Source organism: Rhinatrema bivittatum, chromosome 12, assembly GCF_901001135.1.
Source record: "Rhinatrema bivittatum chromosome 12, aRhiBiv1.1, whole genome shotgun sequence".
Classification (NCBI taxonomy): Eukaryota; Metazoa; Chordata; class Amphibia; order Gymnophiona; family Rhinatrematidae; genus Rhinatrema; species Rhinatrema bivittatum.
Window position 1 is genome coordinate 80161711 of NC_042626.1, and position 21245 is coordinate 80182955.

Genomic DNA, 21245 nt, shown 5'->3' on the forward strand with positions numbered 1-21245 from the left:
TGCAAATGATACAAAATTATTCAGAGTAGTTAAATCACAAGCAGACTGTGATACATTGCAGGAGGACTTTGCAAGACTTGAAGATTGGGCATCCAAATGGCAGATGAAATTTAATGTGGACAAGTGCAAGGTGTTGCATATAGGGAAAAATAACCGTTGCTGTAGTTACACGATGTTAGGTTCCATATTAGGAGCTACCACCCAGGAAAAAGATCTAGGCATCATAGTGGATAATACTTCAAAATCGTCAGCTCAGTGTGCTGCAGCAGTCAAAAAAGCAAATAGAATGTTAGGAATTATTAGGAAGGGAATGGTTAATAGAACGGAAAATGTCATAATGCCTCTATATCGCTCCATGGTGAGACCACACCTTGAATACTGTGTACAATTCTGGTCGCCGCATCTCAAAAAAGATATAGTTGCGATGGAGAAGGTACAGAGAAGGGCAACCAAAATGATAAAGGGGATGGAACAGCTTCCCTATGAGGAAAGACTGAAGAGATTAGGGTTGTTCAGCTTGGAGAAGAGACGGCTGAGGGGGGATATGATAGAGGTCTTTAAGATCATGAGAGGTCTTGAACGAGTAGATGTGACTCGGTTATTTTCACTTTCGAATAATAGAAGGACTAGGGGGCATTCCATGAAGTTAGCAAGTAGCACATTTAAGACTAATCGGAGAAAATTCTTTTTCACTCAACGCACAATAAAGTTCTGGAATTTGTTGTCAGAGGATGTGGTTAGTGCAGTTAGTGTAGCTGGGTTCAAAAAAGGTTTGGATAAGTTCTTGGAGGAGAAGTCCATTAATGGCTATTAATCAATTATACTTAGGGAATAGCCACTGCTATTAATTGCATCAGTAGCATGGGATCTTCTTAGTGTTTGGGTAATTGCCAGGTTCTTGTGGCCTGGTTTTGGCCTCTGTTGGAAACAGGATGCTGGGCTTGATGGACCCTTGGTCTGACCCAGCATGGCAATTTCTTATGTTCTTATGAACAAATAAAATCAGATCATACAGAAGAATTAGTTGCAGATAATTGCTACATATAAAGCTTACGTTTCCAAAGGATCAGTCTGTACTATCAAGTCCAGAAGCGCTCTCTCCCTCTCTAGCTGTTATTTCTCCTTTTACACTAATTGCTTGGGAGAGCAGTAGTGGTCCCTCCCTCTGTGTTCTTATCAATTTCAGGTGCAGCTGTGTGGCCTTGACTCTCAGGCTTTAATATCAGTAAATTGCTTACTTTCTCACCATAGAATTACTGGAATAACTACAATAAAGAGATTCTTGCCTGTTCGTAAACATTTCACAGTGCAAAAGATTAAGTATGAATTCACTCAGAGTTTGGCCTGTTTCCTTCAGACTAGTCTGTGTCTGGGTGAGAACTCTGAATCTATACAGACTGACCTCTAAATACATTCTCAACCAGAGCAGTCAGAAATAATTCCATTACACATGCATTTATTTATTTATTTAAGGTTTTTTTATACTGGCATTCATGATAGCGTTCACATCATGTCGGTTTACAAAAAACAGGGGTGTGATGAATACAACCAAGAACATAAATAAACGTGATGAAGAGATGCAGTTACAATTAACAAGGGCTGATGAACTGGGGTGGAGAAAATAAAAGAGAGATAGAGGAGGTTAATTATATACAAGAGTACAGTATATATACAAAGTCCAATATATATAGCTGCTGTGTAGAGTATTTATTGGTGGGGTGTGTTAGGTGGAGTTCGGGAAAGCTTGCCTGAACAGCCATGTCTTGAGTCTTTTCCTAAAGGTTAGGAGGCATGGCTCGTTTCTGAGATCTGGGGGAATGTCGTTCCATAACTGTGGGCCTGCTGTGGAAAAGGCTTGGTCTCTTAAGGTGCTGTGATTAGTGGTTTTGGTAGGTGGAACAAGGAGGCATCCTCTGTAGGCTTCTCTGGTCGGTCTTGTGGATTTGTGTAAACGGAGAGGAACTTGTAGGTCAATTGTGGTATGTTGGTGAATAATTTTGTATATCAAGGTGATATGAGAGCTTGGAGGATGGTTCTGAAGTCTTTGGCATGGAAGAGGGGTCTTATCCTTTTTAAAACTTGCAGTTTGTAGAAGCAGTCTTTGGTAGTTTTATTGATGTAGGCTTTGAAGTTCAGTTTATTGTCGATTAGCACACCTAGATCCCTCACTTGAGTGGTTTGTAGGTTGGTTGGAAGACAAGTTGTGAGATTGTTGTTCTCAGGAGATATGAGTAATAGTTTGGTTTTGGAGGAGTTAAGTACCAGATTTAGGCTGTTGAGGAGGCTTTTGATTTCTTGGTGACAGGACTCCCAGTATTCGAGAGTTTTTGAGTATGATTCTTTGATGGGGATCAGGATCTGGATGTCGTCTGCATAGAGAAAGTGTTTTAAGTTCATGCATGCAAGGACTCTTGGTATTGTCATAAAAGGAAACTATTCAAAAGAGCCAGTCAGGAAAATTAATCACAGAAAACTGTATAGCCATAAAACAAAGAGGCAGAGAAAGCATATAAGCGCCAGTCCTCCCTTCCTGAGTTAAAATGTCTGTTTGGCCTGTGCTCAATGAACATTTTAAAGGCAACATGCTTTTTTAAACTTCAGGGGGCCGATGTATTAGTGCACCAAGCCTAGATCACAGGTTTACTTGCGGTTGGATGCGCCAGACTAGAACGAGATGCAATAAGGAGATTAGTGTCCAAAATTGCACCCAAACAAATGCATAGCCAATAGCGCCCATCACATGTAAATTTCATGAGGATGAGGCTATTAGCTATTACCTCCCCAATGTAGGAAATCGCAGGGCGCCCAAAGCACACTTTTTAATGCTGCAAATTTAACTCCAGCCCCGAAGGTGGTGTAAAGTCAATTCGCGAGCCAAGGGCTCATGAAAAATTTTAAAAACTATGGTCCTGTGTGTCCTCCTACTTAGTATCGTTGTGACACTTAAACAGGATAAAAAAGGATGCAAATAGTGAGTGCCCATTGCAATTGTGGGCGCCCGATGCATTTAAGCGCTAGTGACGCACCCTTTTTTACACAGCCCCTCATTTAAATACTGCATCAAGCACCCAGTGGATGTGGCTACATGCGCATTAGGAAAACAGGGGCTCAATACAAGTGTCAGTTTTCAGCACGTCTTATTGTATTGTCCCCAATGCACCAGCATATCATTGGCTTGCTGCGAGTTAAAAAAAATTGAGCATTAAAACTGCGATGAAATCCAACACACTGTGTTTTAATGCCCAGATTGTGGCATCGGCCTGCATTGGTAAGAAAATAGGTGTTATCCCAGCACATCTCTTGGCATTGGGAAGAAATAGTTAATGTCCTCAATTGCAAAGGATTTCCATGGGAGGGCGCTAAACTGACTGCACTCAGGCTAGCAGATTAACCTGCGGTTGGATATGTGTCCATTACCCCTTATGCAATAAGGGGAGTAGCACTTCCAAACCAGTGCACAGCTAATAGTTTCATCAATATGGCATTTACATATGATGAGTGCTATTAGCTTATATAAAAAATAAATGTGCACAAAATGCACACACTTTTACCGTAAAAAATTAACACCAGCCCTGGAACTGGCGTTGTCCTGAGCTTTAGTTACTCCGATTTAATATTGTGTCAATATTAAATCGGAGTAACTAAAAAAAGAAGTAACAAAAAAATAAAAAATGTCTTGCCGAGGCTCAATTTATCCCTAGTGCGTCCTTTTTAGAACGGTGGCTCATTTGCCTATTGCATCCAGCGCCCAGGAGAAGTGATTGTGAGCGCGTTAAACAAGTGCATCCAGTTTGGAAGCGGTTTTAGCGGGCTGGTATCCAATCGGCCTGTTAGCATAAACACTCCTTTCTGCATCGGGGGTAAGGTTCAGATGCCCGCAGGTTATTATTGCATCGTAATGGGAGGGAGCCCGAGGGCGTGAGATTCCATTTATTGCAGCAGCAGCAGCAACTCATGCTCACTGTCAGGGTCACGTGCGCCTGCAGACGCACCACAGGTGAGAGGCGGTTCTTCCGTTTCCTCTCCACCAATCAGCACTGTCTTCTGCCTCCATGGTTAGTTCCGCAAGCCCACACCGACGCTCGCACTTCCTTGTCTATAGCCCGCCCACTCTGCAGACGTCTTTCTCGAGTGACGAAAAAGGGCGGGCTGCAGGTCCAGGCGCGCGCGCAGACATCCAGCCGATATACTCTGGGGCGGGGCGCGCGCGCGCAAGTAGGTGGAGCCAGCACGCTTGGGCGGTGAGAGCGCGCACGCCGGCTGGGTCCGCGCCCGCAATCAGTGAGTGGCCGCGGATGTGGGTGGTGACAGGCCGGCGGCAGCTGCTTCTCCTCCTGTCATCGCCGGTGAAAGCTGCGGCACTGCTCAGCCGCTCGGGCCTCTTCCTTCGTTTCCGAAGCTTGGCCCCAGCCCGCCTCCATATCCCCGCCATGGCCGAGAAGAGGCCTTTCGAACGGCTGCCCACCGACGTCCGCCCGCTCAACTATGGCCTCTGCCTGAAGCCCGACCTTATCGACTTCACGTTCGAGGGCAAACTGGAAGCCTCCGTAAAGGTACTTGAGCCCCGCCTGACTGACCTCCGTCCCAGTCCCTATCTCTTCTGACTGACTCCGGCCTCTGATCCTGGCCCTCATACCTGAATCTCATCTGTTTAAACTCAGGCTCTGCCCCTCGCCTGTCTTCCGGGCCCTGCATCTCTCTCTTCCTCCTCCCCCTAACTGTCTGACCCCAGCCTCTGAACTTGGACTTTCACGCCCGACCCCCTCCCCCCATCTGTTTAAGCCCTGCCCCTCCCCTCCCCTTAACTGACTGACCCCAGCCTCTGATCCTGAGTTTTGCTATTCCTGACTGAACACCAAAGGTCTAAGAGTGGATTCTGTTCCTCCCCCACCTGGAAGACCACCCCCCTCCCTCTGACCTGGGGCCTGGTCACTCCCCTTTGCCTGACTGTGGTCTCTGATACCAGTCCTTCCTTTCGCATCACTGAGCCTGGTCTTTGATCTTATGTATTATTTTTTCTCTCTGCCTGAATGATTCCGAGTTTAGCTCTAGCCCCACGTGACTGATGTCCAGGTCCAGCTTCTCCCCTTGCCTTTAACTTCTCTACTACCCCCACTTATGATTCTGCCTGAATGACCCCGGCTCTGCTCCTCACCTGACTGATTCTGTTCTCTGACATTGGGCTTTGTCTCTTCTCCCCCCTCCCACCTCTGCTCACCTGATTAATCCCACTCTCTGACCCTGGACCTTGACCCCCTCCATCCCCTCCAGCCTTTGACCCAGGACATCCTCCTCCCTCCCTATTTGTCTGATACTGCCCTTACCTGACTGATCCCTGGTCTTGCCCCTCTCCTGACTGATCCTGTGCCTTGTCTCTTCCCCTACCTGACTGAGTCATATGTCTTCTCCCTTTGTTCCTCCACCAGCTTGATTGAGCTTTTTAGAAAAACTAAAATAGGTTATCTGTTCATTGGCCATTAGAACTGAAGGCAAGAACCACTGACTTCAGTGAGTGTTGTGGTGGCAGGCTCTGTGGGGATGGCCAATGATAAATGAATGGAAAATGGTGAAATTCTGAACTGGGAATGTTGGCACACACTCTCTTTCCCTGGGGGGAGGAGGGGAGTGTAGGTGCTGTGTGAGCTTCATGCTTGGAGATGGTTGCAGATAATTGAAGTCCCAGTGAAATACAGACACTATATGGCTGCCCACTGGAAACACGAACAGACACCACTTTTCTCTCAGGTCCTAGACAATATGCATCAACTATACTGTTTGTCTTCATTAACTGCTGCAAAAAATGATTGCGTATTTTCATACAATGTGATTTGCTCTGCCTATGTTAGGTGTCTTTCCTGAGAGCTATAGTATTGTGTAAATTCCTTTTCTGATGGATAGGGATCATTGCTCATCTGTTTGAATATTTTATGGGGATGCCAACTTTGAGGAATATCATAGCTATCTGTAATATTGCTGTATAAGAATGTATAACTCTTTTTTTTTCTTTCCTTCTTTGAGTTGTGTTCTCAGAAACCGAGAAGATGGGAGGGTGGAGGGTAAAAGAAATATTGTATATCTTTTTGGATATGTTGTGCACTTGGAAAATTTAAAATGTGTTATTGTTATGATGAATGCCCACTCAGATCAGAGGGTTTGTTTGCACATTTTTCAACTGCAATAAAGTCTTAAAAAAAAAAAAAAAGGATAGACTCATTAGCAAGTATTTCATCACAGAATGGATGGTGGAAGCATAGAACAACTTTTTAGGGGAGATAGTGGGGCAAAAACTGACAATTTAAGAAAGTTGAAATTTATTCCTACCTGTTAATTTCCTTTCCTTGAGTCTTAGCAAACCAGTCTGAACTCTTGAGATGTCACTGTTTGCACCAGGTGGAAGCAGAGACTTTCTTTCTTTTTTTTTTTTAAACTTCTGTTAATGTTGCTATATAGTCTGGGATAGCTGGAACTGACATCAGTAGCCTCATGCCCTAGAAAACATATGCTACTTGAGAAACCAGGGGATAAAGAGGGAAGCCGATTAGTAGGTTGGCTATGTCTGACAAAGCCCCAAGAACTGCAGACCCTGCCACACACAACTCTCTTACATTCCTGTCCACTTCCCCTATGTCCCTCTCTTCTTTTTTTTTTTTCCTCGAGATGTTGAATGAGCAACAAGACACCCCCACCCAGGGTGCATGGGTGTGCTTACCTAGTCAATTATTTTTTTTTTTGCTCACTGATCCCTCCCTTTTTTTTTTCGCGGGGGGGGGGGGGGGTTTGCGGGCAGGGATCTAGACTGGTCTGCTAGGACTCAAGGAAAGGAAATTAACAAGTAGGATTACATTTCACTTTCCTCTTTCTCCTGCAGACCAGTCTGAACTCTTAGGATGTGCCAGAGCAGTACTATGTTGGGAGCGGTATGGACTCTCTGGCTATTGGCACTTTCCTGCCGAATTGCGAGGCCTCCCTTGACTGAAGATCCAGTTTGTAATGTTTTACAAATGAATGCAACAATGCAAATCTGTGGGGAGGCTGCTCTCTGCTCCACCCAGGTCAAAGATTGTGCTCTGGTAGAGTGTGCTTTCAGTTTTGATGGTATCTGCTTTCCTTGTCCAAGGAAGGCCACTGTCATCGCCTCCTTGATCCATCTCGTGATAGAAGCTTTGGATGCCACACACCTCTTACTTTGGCCACCAAACAGCACAAACAATCTGTCTATTCTCTAAAAATTTGACCTTCAGGTATCTCATGGCTATCCTCCTAACATCCAGGAGATGCAAACTTCTCCTTTCTCTCTGCATTCCTTCTTTGTGAACATGGGGAATATTTCCTGATTCATATGAAATTCTGATACCACTCTTGGAAGGAAAGAAGGGACCAGGCGTTATCATGTAGAGACCCATACCTCGTGGAACACCAGGTATAGGCCTCTACACAAAAATGCCTGTAACTCTGAGATTCTCCTTTATTTATTCATTCAAGCTTCCAATTTTCCTTAGTGTTCAAAGCAGATTACAAAACACATACACAATTATTAAAACAGAACAATAAAAACATACATAACACATAATAAAGAAGCTGCTCATTTCAGAGGATGTTGATCAAACAGAAAATAACTATGCAGATAGTCTTGCCTTCAGTTATTTCCTAAAGTGCAAATAGTCACACTCATTACAGAGATTTAAAGGAAGGGAATTCCACAAATCAAAAGCAGCAGTACTAAAAACCTTTTCCCTTGTTTCTTGCAAGCAGTACTGACTTAAAGAAGAAGTCATTTAAAAGAGCTTGGGAAGATGACCTTACGGCACGCAATGGTGCATACCAATTTAATCTTTCCTTTAGACAAAAGTTGTCAAGATGAATTGATTTTGTGCACCAAAGTCAGTAGCTTAAACTGCATACAGGCAGAAATTGGAAGCTAATGCAAGTCTTTCATATATGGTGATATACTTGCATCCCAGTGCTGGCCAAATATATGAATGAAAACAATCCTAGAGCTGTGCTCTGTCGCTGTCATACAGTGATAACTTAAAGTGAATAATTCTGTTTTCTGATATTTTAATTGTTATTAAACACCTACACAACTTGTAGTGTGTATTTTTAATATATTTAAATCATCTCTTTGAATAATATATCAATGGAGTTAGAGGCAGGTTTCATATATTGTGTAGGTGCCCGGCACCACTACTTATTAGTTATAATCATCAACCTTCCTCCTCCTTAAGATCTTTTTTTGAAAAATTTTTTTGTGTGTTGCATATGTTTGTCCCAATGACCGAAGACTCTTCCGTGGCAATAATATACAACTAGTTTATATGCGTGCTCCACGCTGTGTACTCTGTGAAACTGAGAAAGGTATTCAAAAAGAGAAAAAAATCAGACTTCCCCGGTTTGTGTTGGTGTGTAGTGTCCAACCTTTAGTGATGATCCCGACATGAACTATCCATGTTTCAGACGTCAGTCTTTCCTCAGGGGACTGGATAATACTGAAAAACCAACTTCACAGGGTCTGAGACTCTCCTCTCAGCGATTCCTTAGATGATGTCTGTGTCTGCCACATAGCGATCTTCCTCTGTCGATCGCCTCCGGAAGAATAGTCTATAGGTGTGCTGTGACCCCTTTTATATGTATCTACTAGAGCTGAATTGGCCAATGAGTGACTTAAAATGGTTGAGCGCGTTCATGACGTCGAAATCGGACCTTACAGGAGACTTTCTTGTTGAAAAATGAACGGACCTGAAGGAACTGCATTTGAATAGGGCGTCCTCTTGACTCGTTTTCATTTCACGTCTGCTAGTGATGTGATGCCCCGACCTGATTGGGAACTGTGATAGCATAGAATCTTGCTTCGATGCGGACCTGAAAGAGAATTAGCGCTTGTAAACGTCCTCCGGGTGAACAAGCTCAGTTATTTAACGTTACCTCCTGCTATCGTTAGCCAATGGTTGAAGAAGCCCTTATTGTGTGTTACCATGCGATGAAACTTTATCAATTATCCAATGTTAAACTGGACCTGATATTATATAAAATGTTGTACCTATAAAAATCCTGTTGACTGTAAGTCTACAATAAAGTATTAAAGTTGAGTTTGTCGTTCATACCCCGGGGAACAGAAGATGTTAAGGTGAAAATCCAAAATGCTTCGCGGAGATTAAGGAGAGTTCGTATATCACCCCCACGCGATGGGGGTTCTATATGTTCTAACACCGTCCATTTTAGGTCTGTGATGGTATGTCCTAAATCTGTCAAATGTTGTACCATTGGTGCCGTTAGCTTGGATGTGGTGAACCTTGATTTGTGTTCTCCTAACCTGACCTTAATAGGTCTCGTAGTGCGTCCAATGTATAACTTTGGGCACGGGCAGATAATGACATAAACCACATTATTGGATTGACAGTTTGTATTGCTTCTCCGCCAGACTTTGTATCTGGAAACGGGGTCCTCCCACTGTATCCCCGCCATCGTTTGTGCGCACCAAGTGCAGTGGCCACATGGTTGGTGGCCCACTATTGTTTCTTCTTTGTTGAAATTTTCAATCTGTGCGTGTACCATTTGATCTCTTATATTTCTGCCCCGGGACATGGCGAACGTTGGAGGTTCCAAAAAAATATTATGCATTGAAAGTATGTGCCAATGCCTATGAATAGCTGCTTTTATTGTGCTTGCTGCTGTGGATTGTCTCAATACACATGTTAAACGGGCTTCTTCCTTCGTTGGTTTATACTGTAAAAGAGCTGCACGATCACTGAACTTGGCTCTTTTATATGCTCTATTAATAGCTTTCTGAGGATAACCTTGCTCTAGAAATCTGCCTGCCAGAATATCTGCTTGTGTTTCAAAGTCCTTCTCGGTAGAACATATGCGTTTAGCTCTGAAGTATTGGCTTACCGGAAGCCCCATTTTAAAGCTATGTGAGTAGTGACTTGAAAACCTTAAGTTATTCCGGTCGGTGGGTTTCCGATGGATGGTAGTATGGGGTCTCCCTTGATCGATGGTAATTGCCACATCCAAGAATGTGATCTGTGACTTTGAAATTTGTGAAGTGAATTGCAGATTGTTGTCCACTGTATTAATCCACTCTAAGAATGTATGTAACTGTGTCTCTGGTCCTTCCCAGATGAAAAAGATATCATCTATAAAGCGATACCAGCACTTAATGTACTGCCACCAGGTTGATGTGTATACCTGGGTGCTCTCGAACTGGGCAACGTATAAGTTAGCTACCGACGGGGCTAGAGGAGATCCTATAGGGATGCCGTGTATTTGATGGTAACAATTCTGGCCAAACCAGAAAAAATTGTTGTATAACACGATTTCAGCCAACTCTAACAACGTATGGGTTTTAATTCTTTCTGTTGGACTTCGTCGATTTAATATGTCTTCCAAGATCTCTAGTGCTCTGTTCTGCGGTATGTTGGTATATAATGAGTTTATATCCATGGTAACCATACTCATGGACTCCCAATGTACTTGGTAATACCTCCAAATTTCTCAAAAAATGTGCGGTATCTTTGATGTATGAAAGTGATTGTGCCACATAAGGTTGCAGAAAAGGTCTAAAAAATTGGCAACCGGTTCCAAAACCGACCCGTTTTGCGACACTATCGGTCTGATAAGAGGGGAGACTAAACTCTTGTGTATTTTAGGAACAGAGTAAATGACGGGTCGCCTGGGGTGGGTTACCATGAGATACACTTTCTCTTTGGTGGTCAGCCTCAAGTCGCATTCAACCACCTCTTGAACTTTAGACATGAGAGTCTTAGTCGGATCTTCCGTAATCAATTGATAGTATTTAGAGTCGTTGAGGTGGACCGTTAGATCCTCTATGTACTTGGTCCGATCTTGTATTACCACGGCACCCCCTTTATCTGCAGGTTTAATGATGATCTGTGTTGCTTTGTTTAAACTGACCAGTGCTTCTTTCTGTGCTGGGGGAAGATTGTGTGTCCTCCGATGGAAACTGGATTCGTAATCAGATAAATCCTTTAAAGCGAGAGCTTGAAACATTTGAATGTATGGGTCAACTGGACCCGGAGGTATCCAATTGGATTTGGGTTTCACTACTGAAGGGTCGGTGTCCTCTGTGGGTTTATCAGAAAAAAACAGCTTCAAATTTAACTTACGTATGAAACGTTGAATGGAAATACGACTTTCAAAGGCTGAATGTTTAGATGTTGGAATATAAGAAAGTCCCTGATCCAGAACTGCTATCTGGGCATTGGTCAAGGGGGTGGAAGATATGTTGACTACTGACGAAGTCTTTATACTAAATACAGGATTCAGCGACACAGAGGCCTAGTTCTTCTAGTGGCCCCGGGCTGGCCAAGAAGACCCTGGTACGCAGACATGAGAAGACTACTGGCAGGGACTCCTCTACGCCTGCCTCAGCACAGGGACCTGCTGCAACAAGGTCCCATCCTCCACGAGGATCCAGCTCAATTCTCTCTTACGGTCTGGCCATTGAGAGGGCTAGACTGAAGAAAAGAGGATACTCGGAGCTGGTAATCGAGACACTCCTCCGAGCACGCAAGTTCTCCACATCACTGACATATATAAGGATCTGGAGAGTTTTTGAAGCCTGTGTGACTCTCACAGCACCAATTCACATACCGCGAAGATCCCTCTCATTCTGGACTTCCTACAAGATGGACTTCAGAAGGGTCTGTCCCTCAGCTTCATCAAGGTTCAGGTAGCAGCGCTGTCTTGCTACGGTCCCAGGAGTGACGGCAACTCCATTGCCAAACACCCAGACGTTTCACGTTTCCTGAAAGGAGTTAAACACGTTCGTCCGCCACTGAAGTGGCCAGTGCCCTTGTGGAATCTCAACCTAGTATTGGAATTTCTAGCGGGATCCGCCTTCAGGCCCCTTCGAGGCCTGTGTCTCCGTTTATTAACCTTGAAGATGGTGTTCTTGCTGGCCGTATGTTCAGCATGCCGCATCTCAGAGCTACAAGCACTGTCCTGTCGTGATCCATTTCTAAGAATCACTCCAGAGGCTATCCATCTTCGCACAGTTCCTTCCTTTTTACCTAAAGTGGTCTCACAATTTCACCTCAACAAACCATATCCTTGCCTACCACGGAAGGTTTGAAGAAATCGGAAGAAGGTCGAATATTACGCCATCTCGATATCGGCAGACTACTGTCCAGATATCTGGAAATGTCAGAAGCAGTACGAAAGACGGGACCACCTGTTCGTCTTGCACAGCGGGAAGAAGCAAGGGGAAGCGGCCTCACGGCCGACCATCGCCCACTGGATTAAAGAAGTCATCAAGGCAGCCTACGTTGAGGTGGGAAAACCACCGCCTCTATAGGTCAAGGCTCACTCTACCAGAGCGCAAGCGGCTTCTTGGGCAGAATCTAGGATGCTGTCGCCTGCAGAGATATGTAAAGCGGCGATGTGGTCCTCTCTCCATACCTTCTCCAGATTCTACCGTCTGGATGTCCAGGCCAGGGAGGGGACAGCATTCGCGAGGGCAATCCTACATGGTCCTCGGGCAGCCTCCCGCCCAGTCCGGGAGTAGCTTTTGTACATCCCATTTGTTTTGAGTCCATCTGCTACACGCTAGGAAATGTCGAGATTACTTACCTGATAATCTCCTTTTCCTTAGTGTATGCAGATGGACTCAGCATCCCGCCCGGCTGCCGGTATACATGGGGATTCGCCGACTCACGGTAAGCCATGTTTTACTTATATAGGGCTTCCACCCTGCCGGGTGTCGACGCCTTCTGGTTGAGAACACTGGCGGTCTCCAGCTACCATCAATTGGTCAGGGTAATCCTGTTCATTTAAACGATCGGTCAGCTACAGCTTTTGCAAGGAAGATTACTGAATTGCTACACTTCCTGTGGGGGTATATGTACCCGTGCTGACGTCACATCCGTCTCCAACTGCTAGCACGAGCACACTATACCCATTTGTTTTGAGTCCATCTGCATACACTAAGGAAAAGGAGATTATCAGATAAGTAATCTCAACATTGATAACATAGTGATTTCGGACCATGGGCCGATATGGGTAGACGTGTGGGCCTCACTTGTATCTCCCACACCTAAAATATGGCGATATCCATATTTCCTAGCCAATGATGGGAAATTTCGGGAGTTTATTCTGAACAAATGGCAAGAATTTATAACCTTGAATAAGGAGCACAAATCAAACCCCGTGTTACTACTGTACACTGCAAAAGCGGTGCTGAGGGGTGAAATAATATCGTATGTTGCCCACCACAGGAAAATGCTCAATCGCCGAATTTTAACACTTTCCACACTTGCGCTCCAATCTCGCCTTCACTGGGCGGCTGTAGGTAGAAAGAGGCCCGTACTGAATATTTAACTCATCAACCTGCCCTAAATTCATTACTTCACCAGCGGGCTAAAAAGAGCCACTTATACTATCAATTTCGTTTATACCAATATGGTAACAAAGCAGGGAAGATGATGGCTAACTTAATTCGCGCTCAGCGCACCAATCGCTTTATTCCAGTGCTGTGATCCTCTCAGGGTCGGATGGTACGAGACACCCCTTCGATTTTGCAGTGCTTTCGTATTTATTTTTCTAATTTATACACCACAGAGGGCTGGAATATTACAGCATGTGATAAATTCTGTGCCCAACTATCCTTGCCACATTTAACGCCAGATCAGAAGGAAGGGCTTAACGTGCCCATTACAGAAGCGGAGGTTAGCTTCACTATCCATCATTCGAAGGGCTTTAAAGCCCCAGGACCGGATGGATACACGGCAGAGTTCTATAAGCTCCGTTGGCAGGTGTATTCACGGACTTGATAGATCAAGGTGCATTCCCCACAAATGCCAATCTTGCTCATATCACACTTATACCAAAACCCGGTAAAGGCTTGCTTTTACCGGAATCATATCGGCCCATATCCCTTCTTAATTATGATCAGAAACTATTGGCAAAGATACTGGCAGATAGGCTAGCGCTCATTCTCCCTACTCTAATTGGGGACCATCAAGTGGGCTTTGTACGCCAGAGATATGCATTAGCTAATATACGCAGAGTATTAACAGCAATGACGATTTGCCAGCAAATGTCTACCCCCTATTTGGCCATTAGTTTCGATGCCGAAAAGGCATTCGACAGAGTGGAATGAGATTATCTATTTTATGTCCTGCACAAAATGGGTTTTGGAGGGTTTTTTCTCAATGTGATCCACCTACTATACCAGGATCCTCAGGCGGTAATCACTGCCAACGGGGTACAATCACAATCCTTTCAGATAACCAGGGGCACCCGCCAAGGTTGCCCCCTATCCCCACTATTGTTTATATTGCAATTAGAACCTCTTTTACTCGCCATTCAGACCGCGCCCGATATCAGAGGTGTCCACTTCGGCCCACAAATCTTTAAATATGTGGCATTTGCGGACGACTTATTGGTTTTTATAACTAAGCCTCAGGCCTCACTACCCCCATTGACGCGAATTATAGAGAATTTTGGGATTTTCTCCGGACTACGATTGAATGCATCAAAGTCTTCGGCATTAGCGTTTCCAGCAACATTGCAGGTGCAATGGCGTGGGCAGTTTCCCCTGAGGTGGGCGGGAGACGCATTTCGTTACCTGGGTGTCTGTATACCGGCCGACCCAGAGCAAATTTATGAGGTAAATATCCCAAGCTTAATTACTAAAACACAAGATATGTTAGCTCTGTGGCAGTCCCTCCCAATTTCCCTGGGAGGCCGGGTAAATCTGTTTAAAATGGCTATTCTTCCTCAATGGCTCTATCTTTTGCAAAATTTACCCCTACTGGTGCGGAAGAAAGACCTGGCTAAGTTAGAGAGTGTGATTCGTCGATTTATATGGGGGGGGGGGGAAATCGAGGATACCACTTTCCTGGTTAAAAAACCGCTGGGGAGAAGGAGGCCTGGGGCTCCCGGATTTGGCTCTATATAACTTGGCATGTAACATGCGACTGATACGGGATTGGCTAATAACCACACCCTATTATACAGCAATTGAGGCGGACAACGCAGTTATGTATCCCCGAGCGCCTTCATATGTGCTGCAAGCTCAGTCTATTAGTCTTCCGCCTTTCCTAAACCAATCGGCACTCATTAAGCCCATTCGGCAAACTTGGATGAAACTCTCGAAACTACTGCAAAACTCTAGAGTATGTGCTTACTTTCTCCCTCTAATAGGGAATGATGACTTTTCCCCGGGATCTCAGTCAAGGTCATACCGCATATGGGCGAGGAAAGATATTGTCTACCTTGGACACCTTCTTAAAACAGACGGAGAGTTATTGAACTTTCAAGAAATTGGTGATATGTATGGGTTGGGGGCCCCACATATATTCCCCTACCTACAAGTGCGCCACTACCTAAGGGCCTTGCCTGCGGTATCAAAGGAACCTGTGGTGTTTTACACACTGGAAAAAATTTTTTGTTTTGCCCGCACTAAGGCCCCCTCTCTGTCTAATTATTATAAAGCCTTAGGTCAAAAAGTAGGGTTGGATATGTGCTCTTTGCTGGCAGCTCGCTGGAACCATGATGGAGACTTTACTGTGACTAGCTCTGTCTTAAAGGTGGGCTTTAGGCGCATAGCCAGGATCTCTTCTAATATGTATTACAGGGAATTGCAATTTAAATTTTTAACTCTGACATATGTTTATTTATTTATTTTATTTATTTTTAATTTTTATAGACCGAAGTTCTTGTAGGAACTACAAATCAATCCGGTTTACATACAACTTTTAAATGCCCAAAAAGAGTAGTGGGCTTTACATAGAACAGTTGAACAATAAAACAGGTAACAATAGAACTAACAATAAATTATGGAACAAATAGAATAGATAACCAATTAAACATAGTAATGTAGTAATAAATATTATATAGAAAAAAAAAAAAAATATAAAAGAGATAGAGTAAATGGAGTGTGAGTAAAGTATAAATACAAAGATGAAAGAGCTCAAAAATTAAGGTACAGTTGAAAAAAATTGTAATAGGAAAAAACAGTGAGATAACCCATGATTTGGGTTAAAAGACTTGATTAGGTAGCATTAGATATCTGGGAAGGCTATGTATCGCCCTTTGTAGCAAACCAATTGACAATAGCACCTTCGGCGTCTTGTGTTCGTTGTAACCTTGCCGTTGGTACTTTATCTCATGCTTTTTGGTCATGTCCTACAGTGAAGCGTTTTTGGCGCAAAGTGGCAAATTATTTGGAAGATCTTTTAAATGTGCCTATCCCGTTCTCACCCTTGTGGTTCTTATTTGGTTGTGTTTCACCCATTTGGATAAGAGATCCTGGCTCGCGTCTATTTTTCCAAAAAGCCTGCTTAGTGGGAAAAAAAAATGATATTGTTGTTGTGGCGCTCTGCAGATACGCCATCCTTTTGGGTATGGCGGAACCATCTTCATGCGATGATGACTATGGAAAGCGTGGGGTCATGAGAATTGCCGCGTCTTCGGCGAGCATTTCTCAAAACCTGGGACCCATATATACAAAGCTTAACACATCGAGCACGAAGTTTAGTTGTTAACGACTAACTTAAGATATTACTGGCTATTAAGTTTCTTTCACTGTACGATCCTTGGCTTGTTACATATCACTGCCAATGTACCTGGGGAGGGGAAGGGAGGGGGGAAGGATGGGATGGAGGGAAGGGGGGGAATTTGAGGCAGCCGGAAATTGAGTTGTAAATAGTTGCTAATGAGGTTGGTTCAGGAACACACCTTCCTCACTGTTGTAATTGTTCATTTATTTGACAAAATCAATAAAAATGTTTGAACATAAGATATCCCCTTTAATAAATCTAGGTATTTGTTAAATTTAAAGGAGTGTTATACTACTTTTCCATTATTTTCCTTGATTGAGAAATAAATACTGTTAGAATTTCTGCATTTTGTATTACCTTGTTTATGGTTGTGTATTTAGATTGAGATGACAGAATTTGACTCTTGTCGAATTTCTTCAATTTTTTTTCCTTCTCTAAAAAAAAATTGTATGTAGGATAAGATCTCGTTTACTTTATGTACAAAGATGATTTTTGCTTTGTATTTTGTTTGAAAATAATAAATTAAATCAAAATTTGAGCCAGAGGGAGATTTGTATCATTATTGGGAGCTGGTGAGAGCATGCTGATGTGTGAGTGCGTTAGGGAGTATTTTAAGTTGCTTATTATGTGTTATTTTGACTTATTTCAGCATTAACTCTGATATTAATAATCCCCACCTAAACCAGGTAAGAAGTCATGCTGTATAATGTCTAAAACTCTAGAAGAAGCCTTTTTGCCTCCTTTGTCTCTTGGTGTCTGACATCTTTCCTCCAGTTAGTTTTGATGACTTGCTATAGATCTGGTCTCATTTGTACGTTGTACTCACATCTGAGATATATTTTTCCTTCTTTCTGAGATTTCTCTTGTAAAGTTTAAGCTCCTTAGCTTGTGAGATCTGAGAAGTGTACAGGAAGGAATCAAACAGGGAAGAAAGCATTCCAACTACACACTTCCTCTAAATAAGCCTGGGGATTGTTATGACACTGAATGTGGAAGAAGTGGTTTTGTCCCAGGTTTAGGACTCTGAAGAAAGGAAGGGCTGATTAGTTCCTGGATGATCTTTTCTCTCTCCTTCCTAATCTTCCATGCTGAGAGTAACAGCTCATAAAGAAGATAAGGTGTTGGGGTAGGATGGGATACATCTGAGGGTCTTGAGGGAACTTAGAGATGTCCTGGCAGCTCCTCTGGCTGAACTTTTCAATGCTTTTTTAGAGTCTGGAATCATTCTGGAGAGCTGGAGATGGGCAGGTATAGTTCCTATTCATAAAAGTGGAAGTAAGGAGCCCTAGAGTGACTGACTGAGTTAGAAATTGGCTGAGTGGGAGGCGACAAAGTGTAGTGATAAATAGTTTACTCTGAGGAGAGGGACATTTTCCCATCGATAAGCAGGCTGAATTAGCCATGCTATCTGGGACGTCCCCCCGGCGGCCTGAAGCAGGAACTTATCTCTGAATATACAGAGCTGTGCTCTGCGCGGTGGTTCCCGTGTGACTGCCTGCATCGCCTTTAGTTCTGTTTTTTTCCCGCGCAGCTGCCGGTCGCAGTCGTCTCTCTCGCGTGCTTTTTCTTTGAGTTCTTTCTAACTTTTCCTCTTTTACTCCTCTGTTTTCACTTTGGTGAACCCCCAGAAGCACTTTTCAGTGCTACCATGGCTCCAAAGACCCCAGGCTTTAAGTATTTCCACTGTAGCAAAGTTGTCTGTCACAGACAGACATAACTATTGCTACTTGTGCCTGGGGCCTGATCATGTCCAGACATCCTGCTGCAACTGTGGCAAGATGTCACCAAGGGCCCAGAGAAACAGGGCCGAGAAAATTGCAAGGCTCCAGGTGCTGGAAGAAGCCTCCTTGGGCTCGTATGCCCCCACTCATCGCTGCACACAATCTACTCTGGGCAGGGAACCCAAGAAGCCCACGGATCGGCAGACAAGCAGCATCTTTGGAGCCGACCTCTAGGAAGGCCTGAGTGGAAAAGCCCCCTAGAGAGCCGGGAGGTAAGAGCGTGGGTAATAATCCCCAAAAAGGCCCTATTGCATCGAATGATATGGCGTGGAAGATGGGTAGCGGCTATGCGCTGCCTCCGCAGACTGCATCCAGAACGAAGCAGTATCTGGATTGACGCACTGACAAAACGCGTTGCTTGACACACGGGTTGGATCGATGCACTGCACCTAATGCAGAGTGTTGTCCAACGCATGATGCAGAACACCTGAAGCAGGCACTGATCGAAGCTGTACTGACACAATCGATGCCAAAGCATGCAGCGGCAGAGCACTCCCCTCAGACGGAAGGCGAAGGAGAAATCCCATCTTACTGAACTGACGCACTCTATGCAAAGTCAGCGTCGCAGCTGGTTGCATGCAAGGCTGGGGGCTCTTGGGAGCCGTGGCGCCAGGACCCGCAAATAGTGGTCACCCTTAGCGAGCTAAACGGCTCGGGGTCTTCAGATGTGGGTGTCCTGTGTGTCTCCGAAGGATCTTTTTCCTCCTCGGCTGGAGGCAGTGTCCATATGGGGCTCTCGGCTGTCTCTACACGCAAAAGGCGCCTGCCTGGGCTCCGGGAGCCATTAGTGAAACGAGGAAGTCGCACAGTGTGGGTGACTACCATCCTCAGCAAGAAAGGGACCCAGTTCCTCCCTCTAAGTCTAAAAGGGCTGATGGCTCAGAGATAGACCGGGAAGTCTCCCCTCCTCCACAAAAGAAGAAGGTATCTTCTGTGCACCATCAGCTAGAAGATGTATCCTCGCATGCTATGTCATAAATAATGGGAATCCTGCAATCGTTCTTTGAGAATCTGCAGACGAGTCAACAACTGGTACCACCCTATGGCCCATCGGAGGAAGCCTCTTCGTCACACTCTTACTTCTCTCCCCCACGTGACATAATGGGGGATGATACGGCTGTTGATCGGAGTCCTAGGGGCGTGAGCTGGTTTATTCTTTTGTCCACTCTGGGTTCATCCACGGGCATTCCTTCTGACACCCCAGAGGAACCACCTGAACCGTCTTCGTTCCCCCCCCCCCCCCCCCCATAGACCTTTCTTACTCTAAATTTGAGAAGATGATGGCCTTTTTGAAGATTGAGTCCAAAAAATTTCCAGATCCCAGGTCAGAAGTGCACGGGATTCTTAAAATCTTTGATGTTCCCTCTGGGCCGACTGCACTCCCTTCACATTCAGTCCTGGACACCATCATAGACAAAGCATGGGAGTCACATTTTTCTGCCTCTTCCACCTCTCGGAAGTCGGACCTAAAGTTTTGGATGTGGAGATCCCCTCATTATGGACCTAGTCCAGCTGCCTCACGCGTCAGTGGTGGTCAAATCTGCCATAAAACGAGCCAAAAAGACCCGGCTAACTCAAACACGCTCCCAGGTAAGGATGGCAGGTACCCTGATGATTTTGGCAAAAAAGTATTCCAAGGTGCGATGCTTAATGCTAAAATTCAACAGCTTCAATTTTATATCTATGAATGCCTTCGGGGAATGAAATCAGGAGCTGATCAGGCCTCTGACGACCAGATGTATACTCAAGTGATAGACATGGAAGAGGGCTTTCGTCACTTACTTTGTACCATTTACAAGGCATTCAAGACGTTGGCTAGGACATCGGTAGCATCCATTGCGGCCAGGATGATGGCCTGGCTGAGGGCCAGTGCAATCTGCGATGTTGTCCACAAGAAGCTAGCAGATCTCCCTTATAAAGGGGACAACTTATTTGGGGACATGCTTTGAGCAATGGTTTCCCAAGGAGCAGAGCGCTGTGGTTTCTTCCCTCACATCTTTCATGGAGCAGGCTTCCGCCAGATACTCCTATACGGTGTATAAGAAGCCTTTTTACCAAAGGCATACATATTAGACCCTTTTCATCCTACTGGTCCCTGATCTATCAACTGCAGAGGCACCAGCTTCAGAAAACTCAAGCCTGAGGATGTGCCAGGGCTCAACGCTCTCCAAAGCAGGTCCGGAACAACAACCAGAAGTTGCAACCATTTTTTTTAAGTTGACTCATCCACAGCTATAGTTGGCAATTGGCAGCAGGCTTGCTTCCTTTTTACATGCCTGGACCCCCATAACATCAGATTGTTGGGTTCACAGCATCATGTGGAATGGATACAGACTGAATTTTTGGAAGGTTCCACTGTTACCTCAACTTACTCCATCCTTCCATGGGAAGAAGGACAAGGTACTCCTCCAACAGGAAGTACAGACATTGCTCCAACAATGAGTGATCCAGGTGGTACCTCAGTCAACAAGACCAGGGATTTTATTCCCAATACTTTCTCATCCCCCCAAAAAGAGTGGAGGGTTGCGGCCCATTTTGGACCTCCTGAGTTCTCAACAAATTCATTCTCTGGGAGAAATTCAAGATGACTTCTCTCAAGTCCATTCTGCCTTTTCTGCAACCCAGTGACTGGATGTGTTCCTTAGATCTCAAGGATACATATTCTCACATTCCGATGCACCCATCTTCCCGGTGCTACCTTTGTTTTCAAGTGAACACCCAACACTACCAGAACAGGATCCTTCCGTTTGGCCTGTTGTCAGCACCTAGAGTGTTCATGACATGTTTAGCAGTAACTGTGGCCCACCTTTGCAAAAAGGGGATAAATGTTTTTTCCCTACTTGGATGATTGGTTGCTAGTGGTCTCGAATCTCAAACTGCTCTGTTCCTGTTGAATATGGAGGCAAAGAAGACACTTCAGGCAGCTTTCGTCGCAGGCAGGTAA

General features: G+C 44.7%; 1 protein-coding gene across 3 annotated transcripts in view; it reads left to right on the forward strand.

Annotated features, from left to right (window-relative positions):
• Positions 1-4215: 4215 nt before the first annotated feature.
• LOC115073621 (puromycin-sensitive aminopeptidase-like) overlaps positions 4216-21245 on the forward strand; it is a 325446-nt gene continuing 308416 nt past the window's right edge. The window contains exon 1 of one of the 3 annotated variants that reach the window (XM_029572186.1): positions 4216-4553. In XM_029572186.1, coding sequence (XP_029428046.1) covers positions 4296-4553 — 258 coding nt within the window. In that variant the 5' untranslated portion in view covers positions 4216-4295. The remainder of the gene's footprint in view (positions 4554-21245) is intronic. The other 2 variants (XM_029572187.1, XM_029572185.1) reach the window with 2 other exon arrangements.